Source organism: Athene cunicularia, assembly GCF_003259725.1.
Source record: "Athene cunicularia isolate RWA chromosome 4 unlocalized genomic scaffold, athCun1 chr4_part2, whole genome shotgun sequence".
NCBI lineage: Eukaryota > Metazoa > Chordata > Aves > Strigiformes > Strigidae > Athene > Athene cunicularia.
Window position 1 is genome coordinate 25,614,854 of NW_020799099.1, and position 20,325 is coordinate 25,635,178.

Below are 20,325 nucleotides of genomic sequence, written 5' to 3' on the forward strand. Positions count from 1 at the left end.
GGCAGGCAGCGCCCTTGGCAGCACCCACCTGGAGCCGCAGCTCCTGCCCGGGGGGCGCCTGAGGGAAGAGGGGCTCGTTGTCGTTGCGGTCCCTCACCGCGATGTACACGGCTGCTGTGGCGTTAAGCTGCGGTGACCCGTGGTCGGTCACTAGCACGGTCAGCTGGTGGTGAGCTTGTTTTTCACGGTCTAGTGCAACCCAGTTTATGATTTCACCTGAGGGACAAAGAAACAAAGGAGAGAGGGAGTTAGATATGTACTATATGTTAGCATGCATCTTACTACATGCAATTACACACTGAATTTCATGTGAAATAATGATACAAGTCTTCTGAGACACCTTCCTGCTGATATTAAAACACCAGTCTTCCAAGCTCCATTCCATAATAACATTCCGTCAATCATTTTAGCATCATATTACATCCTTTACCATACAGCGGATGCCCCAGAGCAAAGGTTTAAAAGAGTATGAACCAACACGCTGACCTTTCAGAGAAATCCATCTGGCCTTTTCTTCACCACACTTCAGGACAGATAATACATGAGCACTGGGTTTTAACTGCTGACAAACGGCCTTTATTATGCCCTCGGGTTAGGAAATTCTCAACACAATGTCTGTACATTAATCAGGAAGCCTTACATCTCCTACACATTCTGGTTAACCCAGTGAATAAATCTGACCCAATCTTCTCTCCATCTGCTCAAACAAACAATACAGCTGTAGATTTGCGGTTGACCAAAGTCCTTTGCATAGATAACCACATATTATTTTAAGATCTTCTTGGTTAACTCCTAGTACTCAGTTTGCCTTTAAACTTCCATAAATGTACTCAACAGAAACCTGCTTTGAAATGACAGATTTATTTTTAGATTCATACAAGACAAAGTCTGGGAGAGCCTGTTCACTCCCCATGAGGACAGGACATCTGGGAACAGGAATTTTAAACAGTAGATCTTTGCTTGCTATTTATAATTTTGCTAAACTGGATTATCTACAGTGTCTGTGTTCTTTACAGGATTCCCTTCCTCTGGGCTGTCCATGCTGTGCTCTGTGGGGTTATACTATGTGGACATAGTATCTATTACTCAAGGCATTTGTGATTCACTGCAGAGTACACCCTGTGCAGTGAAAAATTTCTCAGCCAATTCAATTTCTGTGGAGCCATGTACAACACGAACTCAGTTTTGATGTAATTTACAGAAGTTTTCACAAATATTTGAAATCACTGTAGCTGTCAAATATCATAGTTACCTTTAGTTACTTACGGTTGATTGGAACTTTTCAACTGCACTTGATCACAAACAATTAAGTTCTTCATATGAACTATCGAAGCTATAACTTAAAACAACTTCTAATTTGTTCCAGTCAAATACCAAAAATTTATGACCAAGTGACCAGAATGAAGTCATGAAAAAAATCAAATCCTAAGGGTTAGTTCATTTTTCATGAACATGTATTAGATTTATTTAATTCCCCAAATTGTGAAGCTCTGAGTTATAATATTCATATATCAACCCATGAGATTCACCAAAGTTCCTGAAAGCTTTACACTTTACTTCCATTCCCTGAGGGAAAACTGCTTTCCAAAAGCAATATTAGGCAGATTAGAAATCATAAAATGCTACCTGTGTTGGAATTCATCTTGAAATACTTTCCATCAGACAAGAGGAAATAGGAAAGTTGTCCATTTCTTCCAGAGTCTTTGTCAACAGCTGTAATGGTGCCAACCACACCCCAGGGAATTGGATTTTCCTCCAGTTCAAAGAAGTAGCTCTCACGCACGAACATGGGAGAATTATCATTTTCATCCAGGACATTAACTATTACCGATGTACTTGCATTTTGTCTGAGGTTTTTGTCCTTGGAGGTGCTGACCAGAGCTCTAAAACTTAGGATCTGTGCACATTCATAGTTCAGATGTTTCCGAAGATAAATCCAACCAGTGTCAGAGCTGATTCTGAATGCAACAGAATCTGTGCTAGGCTCTAAGGAGTAAATCAGCTTGGAGGCAACGCTGTGTGGATCAAGTGAGTAGGCTTGAACCTGAAGGATCTGGGCACCTGGAGAGGTAGCTTCACTGATTTCTACTTGATACACCAAGTTTTGAAAAACCAAAGCAGGGCCCATCATCTGCTCTTCAATAACTACCGTCAACATCAGCAAAGAAGTCAGAGGAGGACTTCCACAGTCTTCAGCTGCTATGTGTAGAGTATACTCCTGCCGCTTATCTGCAAACACTGTCCTGGTGAGGTTTACTACTCCAAGGCTTGGATCAATGCTAAACACATTTGACTGCTTGCTTGCAATACTGTATTTGATTGCCCCATTTAAGCCACTGTCTTTGTCTTCTGCATGAGCAATGTAGACAGCAGTGCCAGCAGGCTGGGTATGTGAAATAGTTACCTTATCAGATTTGGCAAGAAATACTGGAGGATTGTCATTAACATCTATCACAGATATGTTGACTTGGGTGCTACTGTAGACAGGGGAGTTACCCAACTGTGACTGAACAGTGAGCACCACAACAGACTGAATTTCATGGTCAAGCTGTTTTTTGGTGCGGATAATACCAAACTGGGGGTCAATAGAGAATCTTCCATGTGGATCACCAGAGGAAATTCTGTAAGAAACCACTTCTAAAGAATCTAGAAATGGAAATAACAACAAAAAGTGTAAAATAATATGAGAGTGATAACATGAAGTTTGGTAAGAACATCTGTGAAGTATGCATGCTCTTAAATTCAGTGAAGTGAGTGTAAGCTACACAGATGTTTGACTTCCCTGGGCTTCTTATGCTTCCTTCTTCCTGTCCCTGGAGCCCTTAGGTAAAAAAAAAAAAAACAAAATAAATACTGTACAGGCTTGATCTGACTGTATAGTTTGTCCACTTGTGCACCACTTGATTTTCATCTCACTGGTATGATAAAACTCTACAGAGAAAGTAGTATAATAGCCTCTTGTTTTTCCCTGATCCAAAGTATAGAAAAAACACTCCTATAAATTAGTCTTATGGGAGTAATTTCACTGCACGCAGGCATTCACTACAGCAAGGAATGAAACAGGTGGCACTTCTCTGAAAGAACTACATTTTACTGAACTTACAGTTCATGGATGACCATTGCTATAACCCTTATACATCAGATGCTGCCTAAACCAAAATATATCTAAAGGTTCAGGCATATGACCAAGGCTGCACTACAGATGCTACCTCACCCTGAGGACAGTGGTCAATGCACTGTCCTTCCAAGAAGAAAAAATGGCAGGACCTGACTATTCAAGCTTGTATAAAATCTCTTCCTATACCACCTTACATGTACAGATCCATCATCAAGCTGGTACATGGACTCATGGCTCCCACTGTTCTGCATAAGAACCAAATATATATGGCTCGCAGGACAGCATCTTTTATTATACTGAGGCCTGGCATGAGCTAACCTATTTCTCTCTAAAAATGTTAAAGGAATCAAATGGATTAAATACATTTTCAATAGGTCACATAAACATTCATCTGGACTTTACCACTTGATTTGGGAAAATGTGGGAATTTTTTTTTGTTTGGTTGATTTGGATTGGGGGGGGGGAGGAGGGTGTTTTGTTTTGTTTTCAGCAGCAGCAGCAGTTCATATAGATTCTCTGAAACTTCTGAATACTCTCTGATCATGAGTATTGTTCTGAGATTTGTCTTGCACGGCTAATGCTTTAACACAAGCCACACCATCACATAGATCCTTCCTTACACATTCATAACATGCTCCCCATCTCCCATTTACAGTTATAGAAATCCATCTGGAAGAAAATGAAGGCAGTTGCCAATCCCCATGAACCACCAAGGAGCGTACCATGAATCTCCACCTGTTCTAAAGAGCATCCTGATACAGCAGTGATAACATCAGTTGCTGTAAATACTAACAGTAAATACCATTTAATGCTCAGGCTGAGAAGATATGAAAGTTTGAAAAAAAAAAAAAAAAAAAAAAAAAGATCTGCAGATATTCCCAGCTAATGGTCACAAAAAAATGCAATGTAATCTCTGAGTATGCAACTTACTTGGAGGCTCTCTGGCCTTTATGGTGCCAATCAGGCTGTCTTCAGGTACATCTTCGGGAACAGAAAAAACATATCGGGATCTCTCAAATATGGCAGGGGCTGAAGCAGACTGAAGGATGTTTACCGTGACAGCTGCATTGGTGGCAGAAGAAAGGCCACCCCCATCCCGTGCAGAAACAGTCAAGAAGAGAGCAGAATGTGCCAGGTGGCCAAGAGTTGAGATCAAGTAAATAATTCCTGGAAGTATACAGAAAAGTCCACAAATAAAACATCCACACAAACAGGGTTGAAGCCCCAAAGTACAAATCTTAGTAGCAATGGGCTCTGTAGAAAGTATCTCACCTGCTGTCTGATAATAAGTTTCTGATAAAATACCTTTTAACAGTAAATTCTGTCTCTTGAATTTGCAAGCTGCTAACAATTATGTTTTATATAAATTACATGAAATAAGTAATTTTTGGAAAAGAAAATGCAATGCTCTGTCCAGAAATACAGAACTTTGGATGTGCCTTCCTCAAGATAAATACGTTTGCATCCTTTAACTCTGATGAATGAGACTAGATGACTCCAAATACATTCTCTTCCAACTTATGCTAAAATAAGTTTTCAGTAATATCAGGTAATTGTACTCAGTTTTAAAATACTCTTCATATTACTACAGAAACCCACATCTAACAATTACTACCTAAGATGATAGTATGGATAGAAAGAATGAACAGGCTGGAATCCTGTCCCATCTCTTCCTGCAGTAAAAGCTTTTATGAATGTCAGAGAGCTTTGTTTGAGCGAAGACTTCAGTCTCAGTAATGGGAATTACATCCAAACCATAGCTCTCTATAGGATGTTCATAACAGTCCACAAATATCCAAAACTAATACTTGTTAATTATTCTGTGAGAGACATTGTCCTTTGCAGGCAAATTAAGGATTTATGAATTAAGATATAAGACCACAAATAAATCATTAGCCTTTAGAGGACTCTGAAATGTCTCATCTAGATAAAGTGAACATGAATACTTAAAAGATTTAGGGGGGGCACACCAAATCATAGAGCGATACAGCTGATCACGGTTATGCATGTTACCTCATCAATTGTATAACTCAATTATAACCTGAGACACACAGTCAAAGATCAGGGGCTTTCAGCCAGGTAGAATAAATAAGGAAACATAGTTACATGCTAGAGAACATTAATACTGTTTTGTCTTATCCTTTCCAGCATCTTCTCTATCGTTGAGCAGGAGGATAAACACTTGCATTTATTTTGCAGTGACAAAAATGCCTCAATATTCGAAGACCCTTTGATGGTCACAGATTTTGCAACAAATGGAAAGCTATTTGTGAAGTAACATTTTCAACAGAAAAATTAAGACAAGGTGATAAAATGCAAGAAAATTTTTCTTTGCAATGTCTGGGTTTAACTAAATATACACTAAACAATAAAATTGCAGTGAGCTAAGCAGTAAGTTTGTAGCAAGCTCAAAATGATCCAACTAATACGGACAACTCTCTACATACCAACAAATATTTTTAAGACACTGCCTATGCTTTTTGTAGAAGCTGGTAAATCACAGAATCATCTAGGTTAGAAAAGACCTTGAAGATTATCTAGTCCAATCATTAACTTAACACTGACAGTTCTCAGCTACACCATATCCCTCAGCGCTATGTCGACTCGACTTTTAAACACCTCCAAGGATGGGGACTCCACCACTGCCCTGGGCAGCCCATTCCAACACCTTCTGGAAAGAAATACTTCCTAATATCCAGTCTAAATCTTTCCTGGTGCAATTTGAGGCCATTCTCTTGTTGTCCTATCGCTTGTTACTTGGTTCAAGAGACTCACCCCCAGCTCTCTGCAACCTCCTTTCAGGGAGCTGTAGAGGGTGATGAGGTCTCCCCTCAGCCTCCTCTTCTCCAGACTAAACACCCCCAGTTCCCTCAGCCGTTCCTCGTACGACCTGTGCTCCAGACCCTGCACCAGCTCCGTTGCCTTTCTCTGGACACGCTCGAGTCATTCAATGTCCTTTTTGTAGTGAGGGGCCCAAAACTGAACACAGGAATCGAGGGGCGGCCTCCCCAGTGCCGAGTACAGGGGTCAGATCCCTTCCCTGTCCCTGCTGGCCACGCTATTGCTGACACAAGCCAGGATGCCATTGGCCTTCTTGGCCACCTGGGCACACTGCTGGCTCCTGTTCATCGGGCTGTCAATCAATACTCCCAGGTCCCTCTCTGACTGGCAGCTCTCCAGCCACTCCTCCCCAAGCCTGTAGCCCTGCTGGGGGTTGTTGTGGCCCAAGGGCAGCCCCCGGCATTTGGCCTTATGGAAACTCCTCCAGTTGGCCTCAGCCCATGGCTCCAGCCTGTCCAGGTCTCTCTGCAGAGCCTCCCTACCCTCGAGCAGATCAACACTCCCACCCAACTGGGTGTCATCTGCAAACTGACTGAGGGTGCACTCGATCCCCTCATCTAGATCATCAATAAAGATGTTAAACAGGAGTGGCCCCAAAACCGAGCCCTGGGGGACACCACTCGTGACCGGCCGCCAACTGGATTTAACTCCATTCACCACAACTCTTTGGGCCCAGCCATACAGCCAATTTTTTACCCAGCAAAGTGTGTGCCCATCCAAGCCTCGAGCAGCCAGTTTCACCAGGAGAATGCTGTGGGAAATGGTGTCAAAGGCCTTACTAAAGTCAAGGTAAACTACATCCACAGCCTTTCCCTCATCCAATGAGCAGGTCACCCTATCATAGAAGGAGATCAGGTTTATCAGGCAGGACCTGCCTTTCATAAACCCATGCTGACTGGGCCTGATCATCTGGTTGTCCCTCATGTGCTGTGTGATGATACTCAGGATGAGCTGCTCCATCAGCTTCCCAGGCACCCAAGTCAAGCTGACAGGCCTGTAATTTCCCAGATCACCCTTCTGACCCTTCTTATAGATAGGCGTCACACTGGCCAATTTCCAATCTGCCGGGACCTCCCTGGTCAGCCAGGACTGCTGGTGAATGATGGAACGCGGCTTGGCGAGCACCCCAGCCAGCTCCTTCAGCACCCTCGGGTGTTTCCCATCGGGTCCCATAGACTTGTGTGTGTCTATGGGATGCAGTAGGTGACTGATTCTCTCCTCCTGGATTGTGAGGGGTCGTTCTCCCAGTCTCTGTCTTCTGGCTGAGGAGGCTGGATTCCCTCAGTACAACTGGTCTTGTTATTAAAGACTGAGGCAAAGAAGGCATTAAGCACCTCAGCCTTTTCCTCATCACTTGTTGCCATGTTTCCTCTTGTGTCTAGCAGGGGATGGAGGCTCTCCATGGTTTTTCTTTTGCTGTTGACATTCTTACAGAAACATTTCTTGTTGTCCTTGATTGCTGAAGCCAGATTTGTTTCTAGCTGGGCTTTAGATCTCCTGATTTCCACCCTGCATATCCTCACAGCTTCTTTGTAAGTGAGTGGCTAGCCCCTTCTTCCAAAGTAAGCAGTCCGTGAGTGGCTAGCCCCTTCTTCCAAGGGCTGTAAACTCTCCTTTTCTCCCTGAGTTGCAGCCAGAGCTCCCTGTTCAGCCAGGGTGGTCTTCTCTGGTGCCAGCTTCTCTTACAGCACCTGGGGACAGCCTGTTCCTGAGCCATTAACACTTCTGACTTAAAGAGTGCCCAGCCTTCCTGGACCCCTATACCCTTCAGGATCATCTCCCCAAGGGATCCTGTCAAGCAGGTGCTTAAACAAGACAAAGTCAGCCCTTTGGAAGTCCAGGATATCAGTTCCGCTTCCTTCTCTCCTGGTCTCTCTAAATATAGAGAACTCTTATTATTTCATGATTGCTGTGCCCAAATCAGCCTCCAACCGCCACAGCATCCACCAGTCCTTCTGTGGAAAATAAAGACACAAAACCTCTAGCAGTTCAAAAGAACCAATCCTTTAAATTTTGAAGTATCTTTGTAATTTCCTGGCTCTCAAAACAGGTTTAATAGAGATTATTATCTGGCATTCAAGGCAGACATCTAGTGGTCCTATTTGTCAGGTAGTGTAAAAATTACATTTAACTCAAAGTGCCTTAAGAGAATCAGTGCATGATTCAACTACAATATATATTCTCAAAATTTAGTGTGAAGCCACAACACTAATTTGCTACAATGCATTTTTATGCAGAATAATGGAAAATACATAAAATTCTTATAAATATTCAAATGCGCATGCAGTATACTTTCCAATTATACTGCCAAGACATTATAATAACAAACTGTGTCTTGATATGCCTAAAATGCATTCAAAGGTTCTTCAAGATCAAGGCAGAATGCTTTCCACTAAAAAAGGACACTTACTCTAGTGTGACAAACCATAGTAAAAACCCAGCGAATACACAGATGGATTCAGAATTCATTGCTGATTCAGTTCCTATGCCAATAACTGATGCACTTCCAAGAATCAACCTTATTTTGGCCTTTTTTTTTGTCTTGTGATGATTAGGTTTTACAATTAGTTAAGACATCTCAACAAAGTAGTCTTCCAAGAACATAAACTTCGGGCATTTCCTGAGGTAATCTGAGTGACTGTAGCTCAAAGTTTTAACCTTTTTTTCTCCCAGAGGCTAAACATATAAACATGGATTTTAAACACTGTCATTGTCCAATTAAACAAAACCAATCAAATCAACTGTATTTTACTAGCTTGACTAATTGGGTATTTTTCTATTGACAAGGCTAAAAATATCATTTGGATACTTCAAGATGTATGTGAAGAGTAGGAAAACTGCTACAGAAAAGCATCATGTTGAAATTCTTACTCTCAAAGCATTCACTAGTGACTTCAGAACATCCCCTAGCAAAGGGTGGAACACTCAGTGCTCCAGTCCAGGAACTCTGAAGACCTGGCAGAGCAAAAATATTTCAGAACCAAAATTACTTCTCTGCTGACCTAGACAGATCACAGCACAACCCATGTCATTTCTGCTACACAAAGCAGATAGAAAAGAAAAATGGATAAAAGATTTTCCTTCTCAATTATTTTGCTGTGTCCTAGGGAGGGAAGGGAATAGGTAATCCTGCCAACTCAGTCCTCTCTTGCAGAACCAGGGACACCCTAAGAACAGTGGCAGATTCCAAGTAAAAAGTGTATGTCTTCCATAGGGTTCCTTCCAGCCTCAAAACTGTAGTATGCAGGAAATTTAAGAACCCCGTTTGACTTTTAAATATATATATTTTGTTTATTTCAGCATTTGTAGGACATGGCATTAGTTTGTGTCTGGCGATATATAATCTATACAGATATTTGGGACAGCTCCACCATGTGTTGGGGAACATGTCCCATTAGGCTCTATTACGGCACCATATGACAGGAAAGAAGCCGTAGAAGTAAGCAGCATCTGGAATCCTACTTTCCAAATGGTTAGGTAAAAACACCAGACTGTGACCAAAATGAACATTCATGACACTTTGGTCAAAAGTAGTTGCCATCATACCTCAGAGCAGGCTGGTTAGGTGTATTTGATCTGCTGAAATACAGTGCAGGAGATCCCCTTGTTCTACATCACAAAGGCAGAAACATGGGGCTAACTGCAAGCAGCAAGCAACAGGAACTAGCTGTGAAAGTCACACATTCGGTGTGAGAAACTCAACAGAGGTATGCCGTGCTAAATAACAGGCCGAAGATGAGTCACAGTTTTCCTTTCTCTCCTGTTCTGTAATTAAGAAAAGACAATGGCTTATTATTGTTATTACCATAGTCATTTGCAGCCTGTAGTTTGAGGCTTCAGAAAACTTAAAAGACAATTAGGTTGCTGTGGTACAGAATATATTCTTTCATTATGAAAAACAGTTTCTAGAAACACTAACGATGGAAAGAGAATAATGAAATGGCTCCTCTGTAAGGAACATTTTACTGAGACCAAAGCTCCCAGCAGGGGACCACACAGACACAAGTCACTGAACCAAAAATGCCACCTTCTTTCTTGCAGCTTGGCTCCCCATATATATGGATAGTCTTATCTAATGCCTTTAATAACATTTAATTCCCACTTTTTTTTTTTTAATTTATTGCTTATATTACTTAAGTGCCTTGAAGATTTTACCTCTGGTTATTCTTTGTTCTGCAGCAGAGGAGCGCTGGAATCAATTCTGTTTCACAGGTGAAGAAGCATATAATTACATACCAGATGAATCATTAACATCCAGCCTCACTTCACCTTGGCAATCTCATTTTCTTCACTAGACCTACATGGTTGCAACTGGCTGCAGGTTTCAACCCTTGTAAATCAAAACCATGACCCAAAGAGTGCCTATCATGATTTGCACACACATGTTAGACAGACTCTGCATGACAGCAACTGCCACCACAGGCTTGAGTTTGGGAACAGCTCTGCACCGGCACAGCACACCCACATTGGGAGTTAGAGATATTTTGCTGCAGGACAATCTTCGCTTACTGGCTAGTGTAAACTGTTACAACAGTTTTGGGAATTCAGTGTATGATGAGAGCTAGTACTAATGAAGAGCAAAATCACGACTGTCAACTCTGACCTGCTTCATCCTTCCTCACCCACTGCGTGTTTCAGGGCACTAACTCCCAAGAAGTTCTTGTTCACCACTTTGTGCCTATCAACAATGAAAGGTAAAATGGTGCCAACGTTCACCCAGAACATGCAAATGCATTAGTCAAAGACAGGAATCTGTGGCACCCACCATTCTCTGGCAATGACAAAATTTCTCATGGGCTTGATTTTGCTGCTCTTATTTTTGCGGAGATGCACTGTGCTCCACAGGTAGGTTAGCTGCTAAGTGCTGTTTCTCAAGAGTTAAAGGCAAGAAATACATATGGTGATTCTCCTAAAATATTTCCGTGATCCTGTGTTCAATCCTAACATTACAACTGCATAGATAACCAAGCTAGGTTCACTCATCAAAAGCACATTTGTATGGCAGAAATAATTCTACTTATCCCAACAGGATTTCCACATATGCATCTAAGCTGACCACTTTGAAAATCATCTCTTATTCCTCAGGGTTCTCATGTAAGCAAAATAAAAACCAGCCCTACATTTACAGCCATTCATAGGTAAACAAAATGTTTTCCACTAGTCAAGCACTGCAGACGCAAAGATATAAATCAGAACACACTAACTTCAATAAAAAAAAGTCTGGATTGCCTAGAAATGTGTATTCATTTAAATAGCTTCCAGTATTTTCTCATTGTTCATGAAATAAAAAACCAACTTCAGAACACAGCGAGAGGAATAAAATCAACAACTATCAATAGAATTCTCTAAGACTCCAAAACCAAACACCCTAACAACTTTAAAAGATGGCAGTATTTCTTCAGCAAACATCCTAGGATGGGTCAGCTGTCATGACCTGACACAGCTCAGGCAGCGAGCAGATGGCAAAAGGGTACATATAGTTCATCACCCCAACTGACCTTCAAAACTGGCCACTGGATCTGCTGTTTAATACTGCGTAGGTACTGCTGATCCACTGACCGGCTCAGAGCACGTTTTGCCCAACCTAGCACCCCAGCTTCTCAGCACAGAGACACAAGTACACCTTTGTTTTTCATATGTTTTTTATGTGTCAGAAAAATGTTCAGGATGAGCATAGGCAGGGTGATTGTACAAGAGGTGAATGCAGTTAAGAGGTATAGACTTTGCATTAACATTAAAACCAGCTCATTCTAGGGAAGAATGGTGGTGCTTCTGCTTGAAATTTCTATTTAACTGTATCTGACTCATTGTCCAACCTCTAATCTTAGTATCGCATTTAGGTTCCAGTTTTAGCAATTTACCTGTATTTAAAATGCAGGTTTTAGTGAAGCTGCATTCTTGATGGTAACCATAAAAACACTCTGCAAAATGCACTGCTCAAAGAGCTGGTTTAATAACTATCAGGGGAAAGGAAAGACTTAATGAGGAATTACATTGTTATTTACAGTCTACCTGCTGTCATACGCACTGCTTCAGATTATAGGAAGAGGCTTTTAAAAGCTTAATCTTGATGGCACAAACACTGTTCTGAATGTCAGTGAATAAGAGGAATACTGCAAGTTTGAAAGTATCCAGTATTTCAATGGTTTTGTAGTAAATAACTGGTTCAACTTGCATCTATTTCCTATCTACATTAGCACTTTACAAACACCTCATATCCCTGCACTGCTGAATGCTTTTAACCGTGGCCCCTCTCTAGCAGATTCTTGTGCTAAGCTCCTCTTAAAATGAAAATACAAATAAAACAGCTCAGTATCTACAACCACAACTATTTAAACATATTGTGTTTAATAATAAGACTTTGATTAGCATATCAAAGTTTATTCCAGAGCAGTTAATCCAAATCCAACCAGGCTGGTAATCTGTAAAATAAGGCACCAGGTAATATATACAGTTTTAACACAGCAGCTCTCCTGGAAGCACAAAACTACTATAATACCACAGGTACACACAATTTTAGTGAGGTAAGAAGTATTCATCAACAAACAAAATATGAATCTCTAATTAAGGCAGATACATTATTCACAAGCAGAATATCCACCTGAGCATTAGCCTCTAATGTCAGACAAGGCAGGGAATGAGTCTAGTATTAGAATGGTTTTGTATCATCTAAACTCAGTTTTATGTTATGTAAGTGCTTTTCAGACAAAGTCTTGCAATGCACTATTTGGCATGGAAATTTCTTTGTCTCTAGAGAGTACGGTCCCCTAGTTTAGGAGATCACCTGCCTCCTAGTGCTCAGGGGCAGGTAAATGAACATGTAAAGCTAGCCTCTTTCAGCCTTCCCATCTGCAATCTAACCATGGAAAGGTTAAACACAATTCTGCAACTTAAAGCAATGGGCTGGAAGGCTGGACTTAAAAATACAAAGTGATACTTATATTTGCATTATCAGCTTTTTGGATGAAGTGTTTAGCCTATTTGCTACCTGAACATCAAAAAAAATTTTAAATTCTCGGATTATTTTTTTTTTTTTTTTACAATTTTAATTACAGACAATATTGTTATTTTAGTAGTGCTTTTCATGCATGGTTCAAAGTTTACTACAAAATAAGTTAGCATGACAGTTGTTTTAGGGAAAAACTTATTTATAAAGCATCCTCTGTAAATGTCCTCAGGTGCTTGAGGAGGATCATGAATCCCATTAAAAATTTCAGACAGATTAAAAAAAATTCATAATGTCTTTTTCCAATAATTTTTCGAAGCTGAGAGTTTAAAAAGGGCAATTTTTTTAGAGCTACAGTTCTACCAATTAATACTATTGTATTTAAAGTTTGATTGCCTTTTGATTTCATGAGGGATGATGAATCACTAAGGAAAAGGTACGTAACAGTAAGAGTCTGTCAAAGAAAGGTCTCAAACAGAAGCTGGATCAGACTCATTCAGAGCTTTCCAAACCCCTACATTGGTTCTAAACCAAGTGTTTCATTGAACAAGCTGAACATGTCCCCACCAGCTACAAGCCAGGCAAGTAGCACTCTGAACCAGCTGCCAGCAGCAGAACAGCCTCACGCTCCCCATTTAGCAAGAAATGGCAGTGCTTTAGCTGTGAAGTCCCTAGTACATGCAGCTATTCTGAACAGGGAAGCTGCACCACTTTGCCCAAAATGCTTAAAGAAATATTAATAGGGTACAAAAAATAGTCCTATGACTTCAACTTTAATCTGGTGATTACAACACCCACCAGGAGGCAAACACATGCAATGTTGCTCAAAGCAAAGGAAGAACTCAGCTGGGTCTTTCTAGTGACCACAGCAATCACCTAACTGTTAGGGATTTCAGTTCCTTGCTTACTTCATAAATCTATTGCTTAATTTCCTTTATTTTTAATGCTTGAGTCAAATTAAACATTCGATTGCTCCTTTTCCTCCCATTTTTATATAATATTTCAACATAAAACCCCCTCAAACTCTCAATAAATTTATTTGCTACATATTCTTCAGGATAATGTCAAATCTAACATTCAGCTCCTCAAAAACTCTCATTTTCTACAGTACATATTAAAAGAAACCTGGAGATACTGAACTATTTGTCATGTTAATCCACTGCTGTCTCACTACTTCAGCCTACTATAAACCTCACAGGACAGGACTAGGGTTTGGGGTTGGTTTTCTGCTTAGTACAATGCTAATGTTAGTACAACAAAGGTTTTATGACTCATACAGGATGCCAAAGCTAAACTTAATAAAGAAAAAACAAGCACCTTTATCTATGTTGTATTATTACATGTTTAAATAATTCTTCCCTAACAAAACAAGCAAAAAGAAAGCTAATTTGTCAGTAAAGCAACAGATAACTGAAGAGACATAATTTGCTCTTGCAGGGAGATTTCCTCTGTTTCTGCCTTGCTTTGTTTCCTTTAATCTGACATAAGAGTAACCCAGAGTATGTTTGTTGTCTGGCTGCATACAAAGAGAACACTTCCACATAAAACATGAGTTTAAAAAAAACCCACACCAAAAATCAAAGCATACACCAATAAGTGGGCAGGACTCTGCCCTGGTGAACTGCTGTATTTTCACAGACAAAGGCAGAACCTTCCCCACACAATCTAAATAGCTCCAGCACTACCGCACCATCCCATCAGGTCACCTTTGCTTGCTCAGCTTATTGAAGCCTTCCAAAAACATCTTTTTAATCAAGGACATTTTCAATCAAGCTGCTAGCCTGCAGATCCAAAAATAGCTCAGCGCACAACCTGATAACAAAACTCAACTGCCATGGTAACCACAGAGGATATTTCTCTGAAGGCACTGTACCAAAAGATGCATGATTCCAGCAGAGATACAGAATGAACCCTAATATAAGCCCAATAATATAAGAACAGCAAATATATCTTAAATGCATTACAAAACATTGCAGATGCTCATCTTAATCCTCACAAACTGATTTTCTACTACATACACTCCCCTACTACATTCATTTTAACAGTCCAACAGTGTGAGGGCCTTTTGCCAAGGCTGTCTGCTCTCTTTGTGTGACCTGCTGCCTTCTTTTTTTTTATTTATTTTATTTAACTGAGAACATGGGGTACGTTGTTACATATGTACTTAAGACCCATACAGCCTCCATCAAAGAAAAGTGTTGATTGACTGAACTTTACTGTACGAATCCCATGTTATTCCTCTCCTCAAAAATGGGATGTTTGGGCATAACTTTTTATTTTTCACCATTTTTCTTGTTATCAGCCCACATCATCTGTGCAATGCCATGGGAGTTCACTCTTTGTCTCATCTGGTGGTTTCTTCTGCTTCTGAGATCTGACATTGACTTAAATAAAAGGGGAGTGGCTAGAGTATTTTTGTAACTGCTCTGCATTGTATCCTGCACAACGGATCTCAGGTACATATCACCCCACTAATGCATGGTTGAGTTTTTGGCTCATAGCTTGTAGGAATTTTTCTCTTTGTAAATGGTCAATTCTATTGGATTTTATTCATAAAAGACATACACATACATTAAGAGCTGGCACTGTGCATATTTTTTCATGATTTTCTGCTACACAGATTTCTTTCACGGACAAAATCTGCACTCTCACACTTAATACAGCAAACTTTCTGTGCTTCAAGGAGAATATACTGTTTCTTGTATTCTTTATGTTAGATTTCTCATTAGATGAGATCCCAGTGAAGGTAAATGTCCACCAATTACTCAGCTGAGATGAATAATTTTTCCTTTGTGACTTAAAATTCTTCAAAGATGAAAACTTAGTGAGCTAAACCAATGTCTCAGGCATATTCCTCTGATTTGCAGCATTCTGAATATGCTATCAATTTCACATGAAAGATCAGAAAAACAGTAATTGAAGAAACTGCAGTTTAAAAAAAAAGTGGCCTCAAAATGTTCCAAAATAAAACACTCCTAATTTTAAATGTTATTTATGTGAACCTCTTCATATGTTTAACAAATGTACTACATGCCGTATGAAAATGCCAAAAGTAGTTTAAAAATAAACTATTTTTTCCTACAATACTATATGAAAACATCATTAATCATCATAAAAATGGCCTTGTTTTCTTTAGAAAGGATGCATCCCCATTTTACTTTGATCCGTATTACAATCTGCTATATATTAAACATTTTATAATACATGGGAGTTAAGCAAAGTTTGGATTTTTTTTTTTTCCCCAAAAGAAATTTTGATATTTTAACTTTTGTTTGCAACCTGTATTGTAATAAAAATAAAGCAAAATTTTTTTTCATGAAATTAAGATCTCCTAAGATGTGACTCTTAAACAAAATTTCCATTTCTTCAATAAAACAAAACATGTCAACATCCTTAACTGGAATGAATCTATTCTGGTGCTCTGAACCAAATCAAAAAGTTTACTTTAAATCAGTTTGACATTAAGTTGCATTTACATATGGTGCCATAGTACAGTAATGGAAGTGGTATAGCAATAAATTGCACACTGCCAAAACAAGAAAAATGTATCAGTGGAGGGACTGCTCTGCACAAGCTCTACACTTAACCCCTCTTTTTGCATCCATTAACAGGCACTGTTAAAGACATAAGACGCTGGACTTAGATCTGCCTTTTGGCTGATTAAGTCAATAATTCTTACATTCTTAAATGTGCCGGTCCTTCAGGAGTATTCCTCCTTTTATTTTTCCAGGACTAAGCTCCTAGACTGTGCTACATCTCTTGCAGGCCATTTTAGTTGCATGATGCCCTGTGCTATTCAGATAAAAAGAAACTAGAATGCATCTCAGAGGAGATGAATAATTTTTTTAGCAAGACAAAATTTCCTTAAAAGAATGCTCATTTTGCAGAAACTTTTGTGCTACAAAAAAAATTGTAACGCTAACCTACTGACCAGTTCTTTTAACAAGGCTCGTCTGTTGTATTCAATATGTATTTTTTGGCTTAAGTAATTAACAGCTGGTATTATGACAAAAGGTTCATCCAAGTACCTTCAAGTCAATGGAAAGATCTCCAAATTCCTCACTGTGTTGGGTTTGCATGGCAAGGTTTTGGTAATGGTGGAGGCTACAAGGGTGGCTTCTGTCAGAAGCTGCTAGAAGCTTCCCCTCTGTCCAATAGAGCTAATGCCAGACGGTTCCAAGATGAACCCACCGCTGGCTAAGGCAGAGCCCATCAGTGATGGTGGTAGCACCTCTGTGGTAATACATTTAATAAGGGAAAAAAAACTGCTGTACAACAGCAGCTGGGAAAGAGGAGTGAGAATATGTGAGAGAAGCAACTCTGCAGACACCAACGACAGTGAAGAAGGAGGGGGAGGAGGTGCTCCAGGTGCCAGAGGAGAGATTCCCCTGCAGCCCGTGGTGAGGCAGGCTGTGCCCCTGCAGTGCATAGAGGTTAACAATAGAGCAGACATCCACCTTGCAGCCTGTGGAGAACCCCATGCTACAGCAGGTAGATGTTCCCAAAGAAGGCTGTGATCCTGTGGGAAGTCCATGCTGGAGCGGGCTCCTGGCAGGACCTGTGGATTCATGGAGAGAGGAGCCCATGCTGGAGAAGGTTTGCTGGCAGGACTTGTGACCCCGTAGGGGACCCACACTGGAGCAGTTCATGAAGAGCTGCAGCCCATGGGAAGGACCCATGCTGGAGAAGTTTATGGAGGTCTGTGTCTTGTGGAAGGGACCCCACGCTGGGGCAGAGGAAGGAGCGGCAGAGACAACGTGTGATGAACTGACTGCAATCCCCATTCCCCATTGCCCTGTGCCACTTGGGGGGGAGGAGACAGAGAAATAGGGAGTGAAGTTGAACCTGGGAAGAAGGGAAAGATAGAGGGAAGGCATTGCAGGTTTTGATTTTATTTCTCATTACCCTGCTCTGATTTGACTGGCAATAAATTAAATTAATTTCCACAAGTCTATTCTGTTTTGCCTGTAACTATAACTGGTGAGTGATCTTTCCCTGTCCTTATCTTGATCCACGATCCTTTCTTTATATTTTCTCTCCCTGGTCCAGCTGAGGAGGGGAGTGATCAAGCAGCTTTGCTGGGCACTGGTGTCCAGCCAGGGTCAACCCACCACACTCACAGAAACATTGTCAGTAAAATACAGCAGAGGAAGGCCATAGCCTTTGTTTTAGGCATCTAATTTAGGTAGGATTCACAGAAACACAATCCTAAATATATTACATAGTTGAAAGAAACAGAGAAGCTAAGTTAAATGCTTATAGTGCTGTAATGTACACTGTGTGAATGCTACTTTCTCTACATCCTTTTCATACTAGGTTTAACTCACTAATACCTTCAAATGAACACAAACCAATGGCTACTGCCTTTTACTTAGCCTTCACGGGACTCTCCTTTGCACACAGTGGCTAGCAAGGGACTTGTTCTAAGAATACAAACAGACCATTTACCTGAACACTGACACATGAAGTCAAGCTGGTCCAAAATAATTTTCAAAGGCTATTACTTATTTTGTTGATTTGAAATGGCTTCCTTGAACCAGGGTTCCAGTAAGATAATAACCATCTTTTTATCCAATTCTCAAGAAGGTTATCAATAACGTAAATGGAAAAATGAATTATACACCCTTGGGTGAAGGAAAGTATTAATGCTTGTAACATAATGAAAGTTTATAAATTCAACTGTTAAACCCAAAGTCTTAAAGTTAAGGACTGCATAGGTTTTCTGCCACACCTGTGATTGTATCCTGTGACTTACATTTTTAATTACCTGCTCAGCCATAACTATAAATACACTGTCCTTCAGATAGTTTGTTAGGCAATGATAGGAAAATAAATAAACAGCTCAAACAGTTTCTTAGCCAGAAGAGCTCTTCAACTTGCTTTGTTCTAATCAATTCACAAATGCTGTTCCTAGATCATGCATGGATCAGATATCTACAAAAGGAAACATAATGAAGCCAAGATGTTGTTTACACCAACATTAGAAACAAACGATAGCAAGAGTCACGAACTAGCAGAGGAACTGGTTTACAGTTCCCCATCCATACATTTTTCTAGTTACACAGTTCTTAAAGTGGTTTTTCCTGTGGACAGTCTATCATCAATCAAATGAAAAATACTTCATTTAAATATTTTTTCTCAAATGAAAATGCAATAAATGTTATTTACGAGTATAAGAGCATGTCACAACCAATAAATGCAGTGTCTAAAAGCTAAAATAGCAAACAGATATCACTAATACAGACTTTCTTAGAATTCAAAAAACTTTTTCATGGAATATTTATCTGGTCAATGAAAGGCTCTTCCTTCTCACTCCCAATGAATTTAATCTATGTACGACATCCACATGTCAGAGAGCTTGAAACAAAAGATGAAGCCCCTTCAAGGAGCTTCACCTCATAGTATCTATGTATCAAAAGCACCACTGATGTATTCTATACAGTCAGTGTTTGACCAGCTGGTATGATAACCTGTGTTGTACACACAGCTCTCTACACAAAGCTAAAGCTTTCTTGATACATCCATACAATTGCTTTAACAAAGCAATAGCCAGAAGAAAGCCACAGCAGGGAAGAATTCAGATTACAGTTTTTATTTTATTATTGCATCAATTTCTCTTTTAAAAATGAAAAAGGGAATGGGGAGAAAAAAAACAGGAATCTTTAGTGAGTTTTCTCACTAAAGCACTAGAGCACTCCAAAAACATCCCCAAAGACAACTACAGTGAAATAAATTTTCAAATCCACAATCTAGATGCCATGAAACAGAAATTATAGATGCCATGGAGAACAGCATCATCTTGCATATGATTTTAATGTATCATAGTGTAATGTGACAAACTATTAGCTACTAATTCATTTAAATCTAATACTGAAAACACCTCTGTCCACTTCTACATGTAATGCTAACGGCTATAATGAACATTAGCAGCCAAAAAGACTAATGCACTGATTTTCATTCTTCATTTCTAAATGCTCTATCAGTGAGAAAAATTAATCATTTAAAAAAATAAAACTTATCAGTAAGGCAAATTCATGGAAGACTCTACCACCATCATTGTGCCTCCTTTCAGGTCCTCTAATGATGAAAATTTTGAGCAGATAAAACAGAATATGCCATATTGAAAATTAGAAAAAACTGCAGAACACATCAGTGACAGACTGCACATCCACAAGATCAGAAAACCATAGACCAAAACTGTAATATGATATTTTTTCGCTTATGGGTTTGGGGATCCACCTCCTGATGAACTCCTATTTCTTGTCATACTTGTCCCTTGCCCTCTGGTCACTAAAAGCAGCCCACATAACTGAAGTCCCTCACATAACCTTGAGAGAGATACATCTAAATTAGGTCATATATCAGAGCATATCAAGACAGCTTTAGTATGATGAAAACTGGAAAATGTCACTGTCCTGAC

At 39.9% G+C, this 20,325-nt stretch overlaps 1 protein-coding gene across 1 annotated transcript in view; it reads right to left on the reverse strand.

Moving 5' to 3' along the window:
* The window catches only part of DCHS2 (dachsous cadherin-related 2), a 75,556-nt gene that overhangs the window by 43,371 nt on the left and 11,860 nt on the right, over positions 1-20,325 (reverse strand). Inside the window, exons 4-6 of the mRNA XM_026847954.1 lie at positions 4,049-4,285; positions 1,627-2,646; positions 29-216 (exon numbers count right to left, since the gene is read on the reverse strand). Of these exons, the coding sequence (XP_026703755.1) occupies positions 29-216; positions 1,627-2,646; positions 4,049-4,285 (1,445 nt within the window). The remainder of the gene's footprint in view (positions 1-28; positions 217-1,626; positions 2,647-4,048; positions 4,286-20,325) is intronic.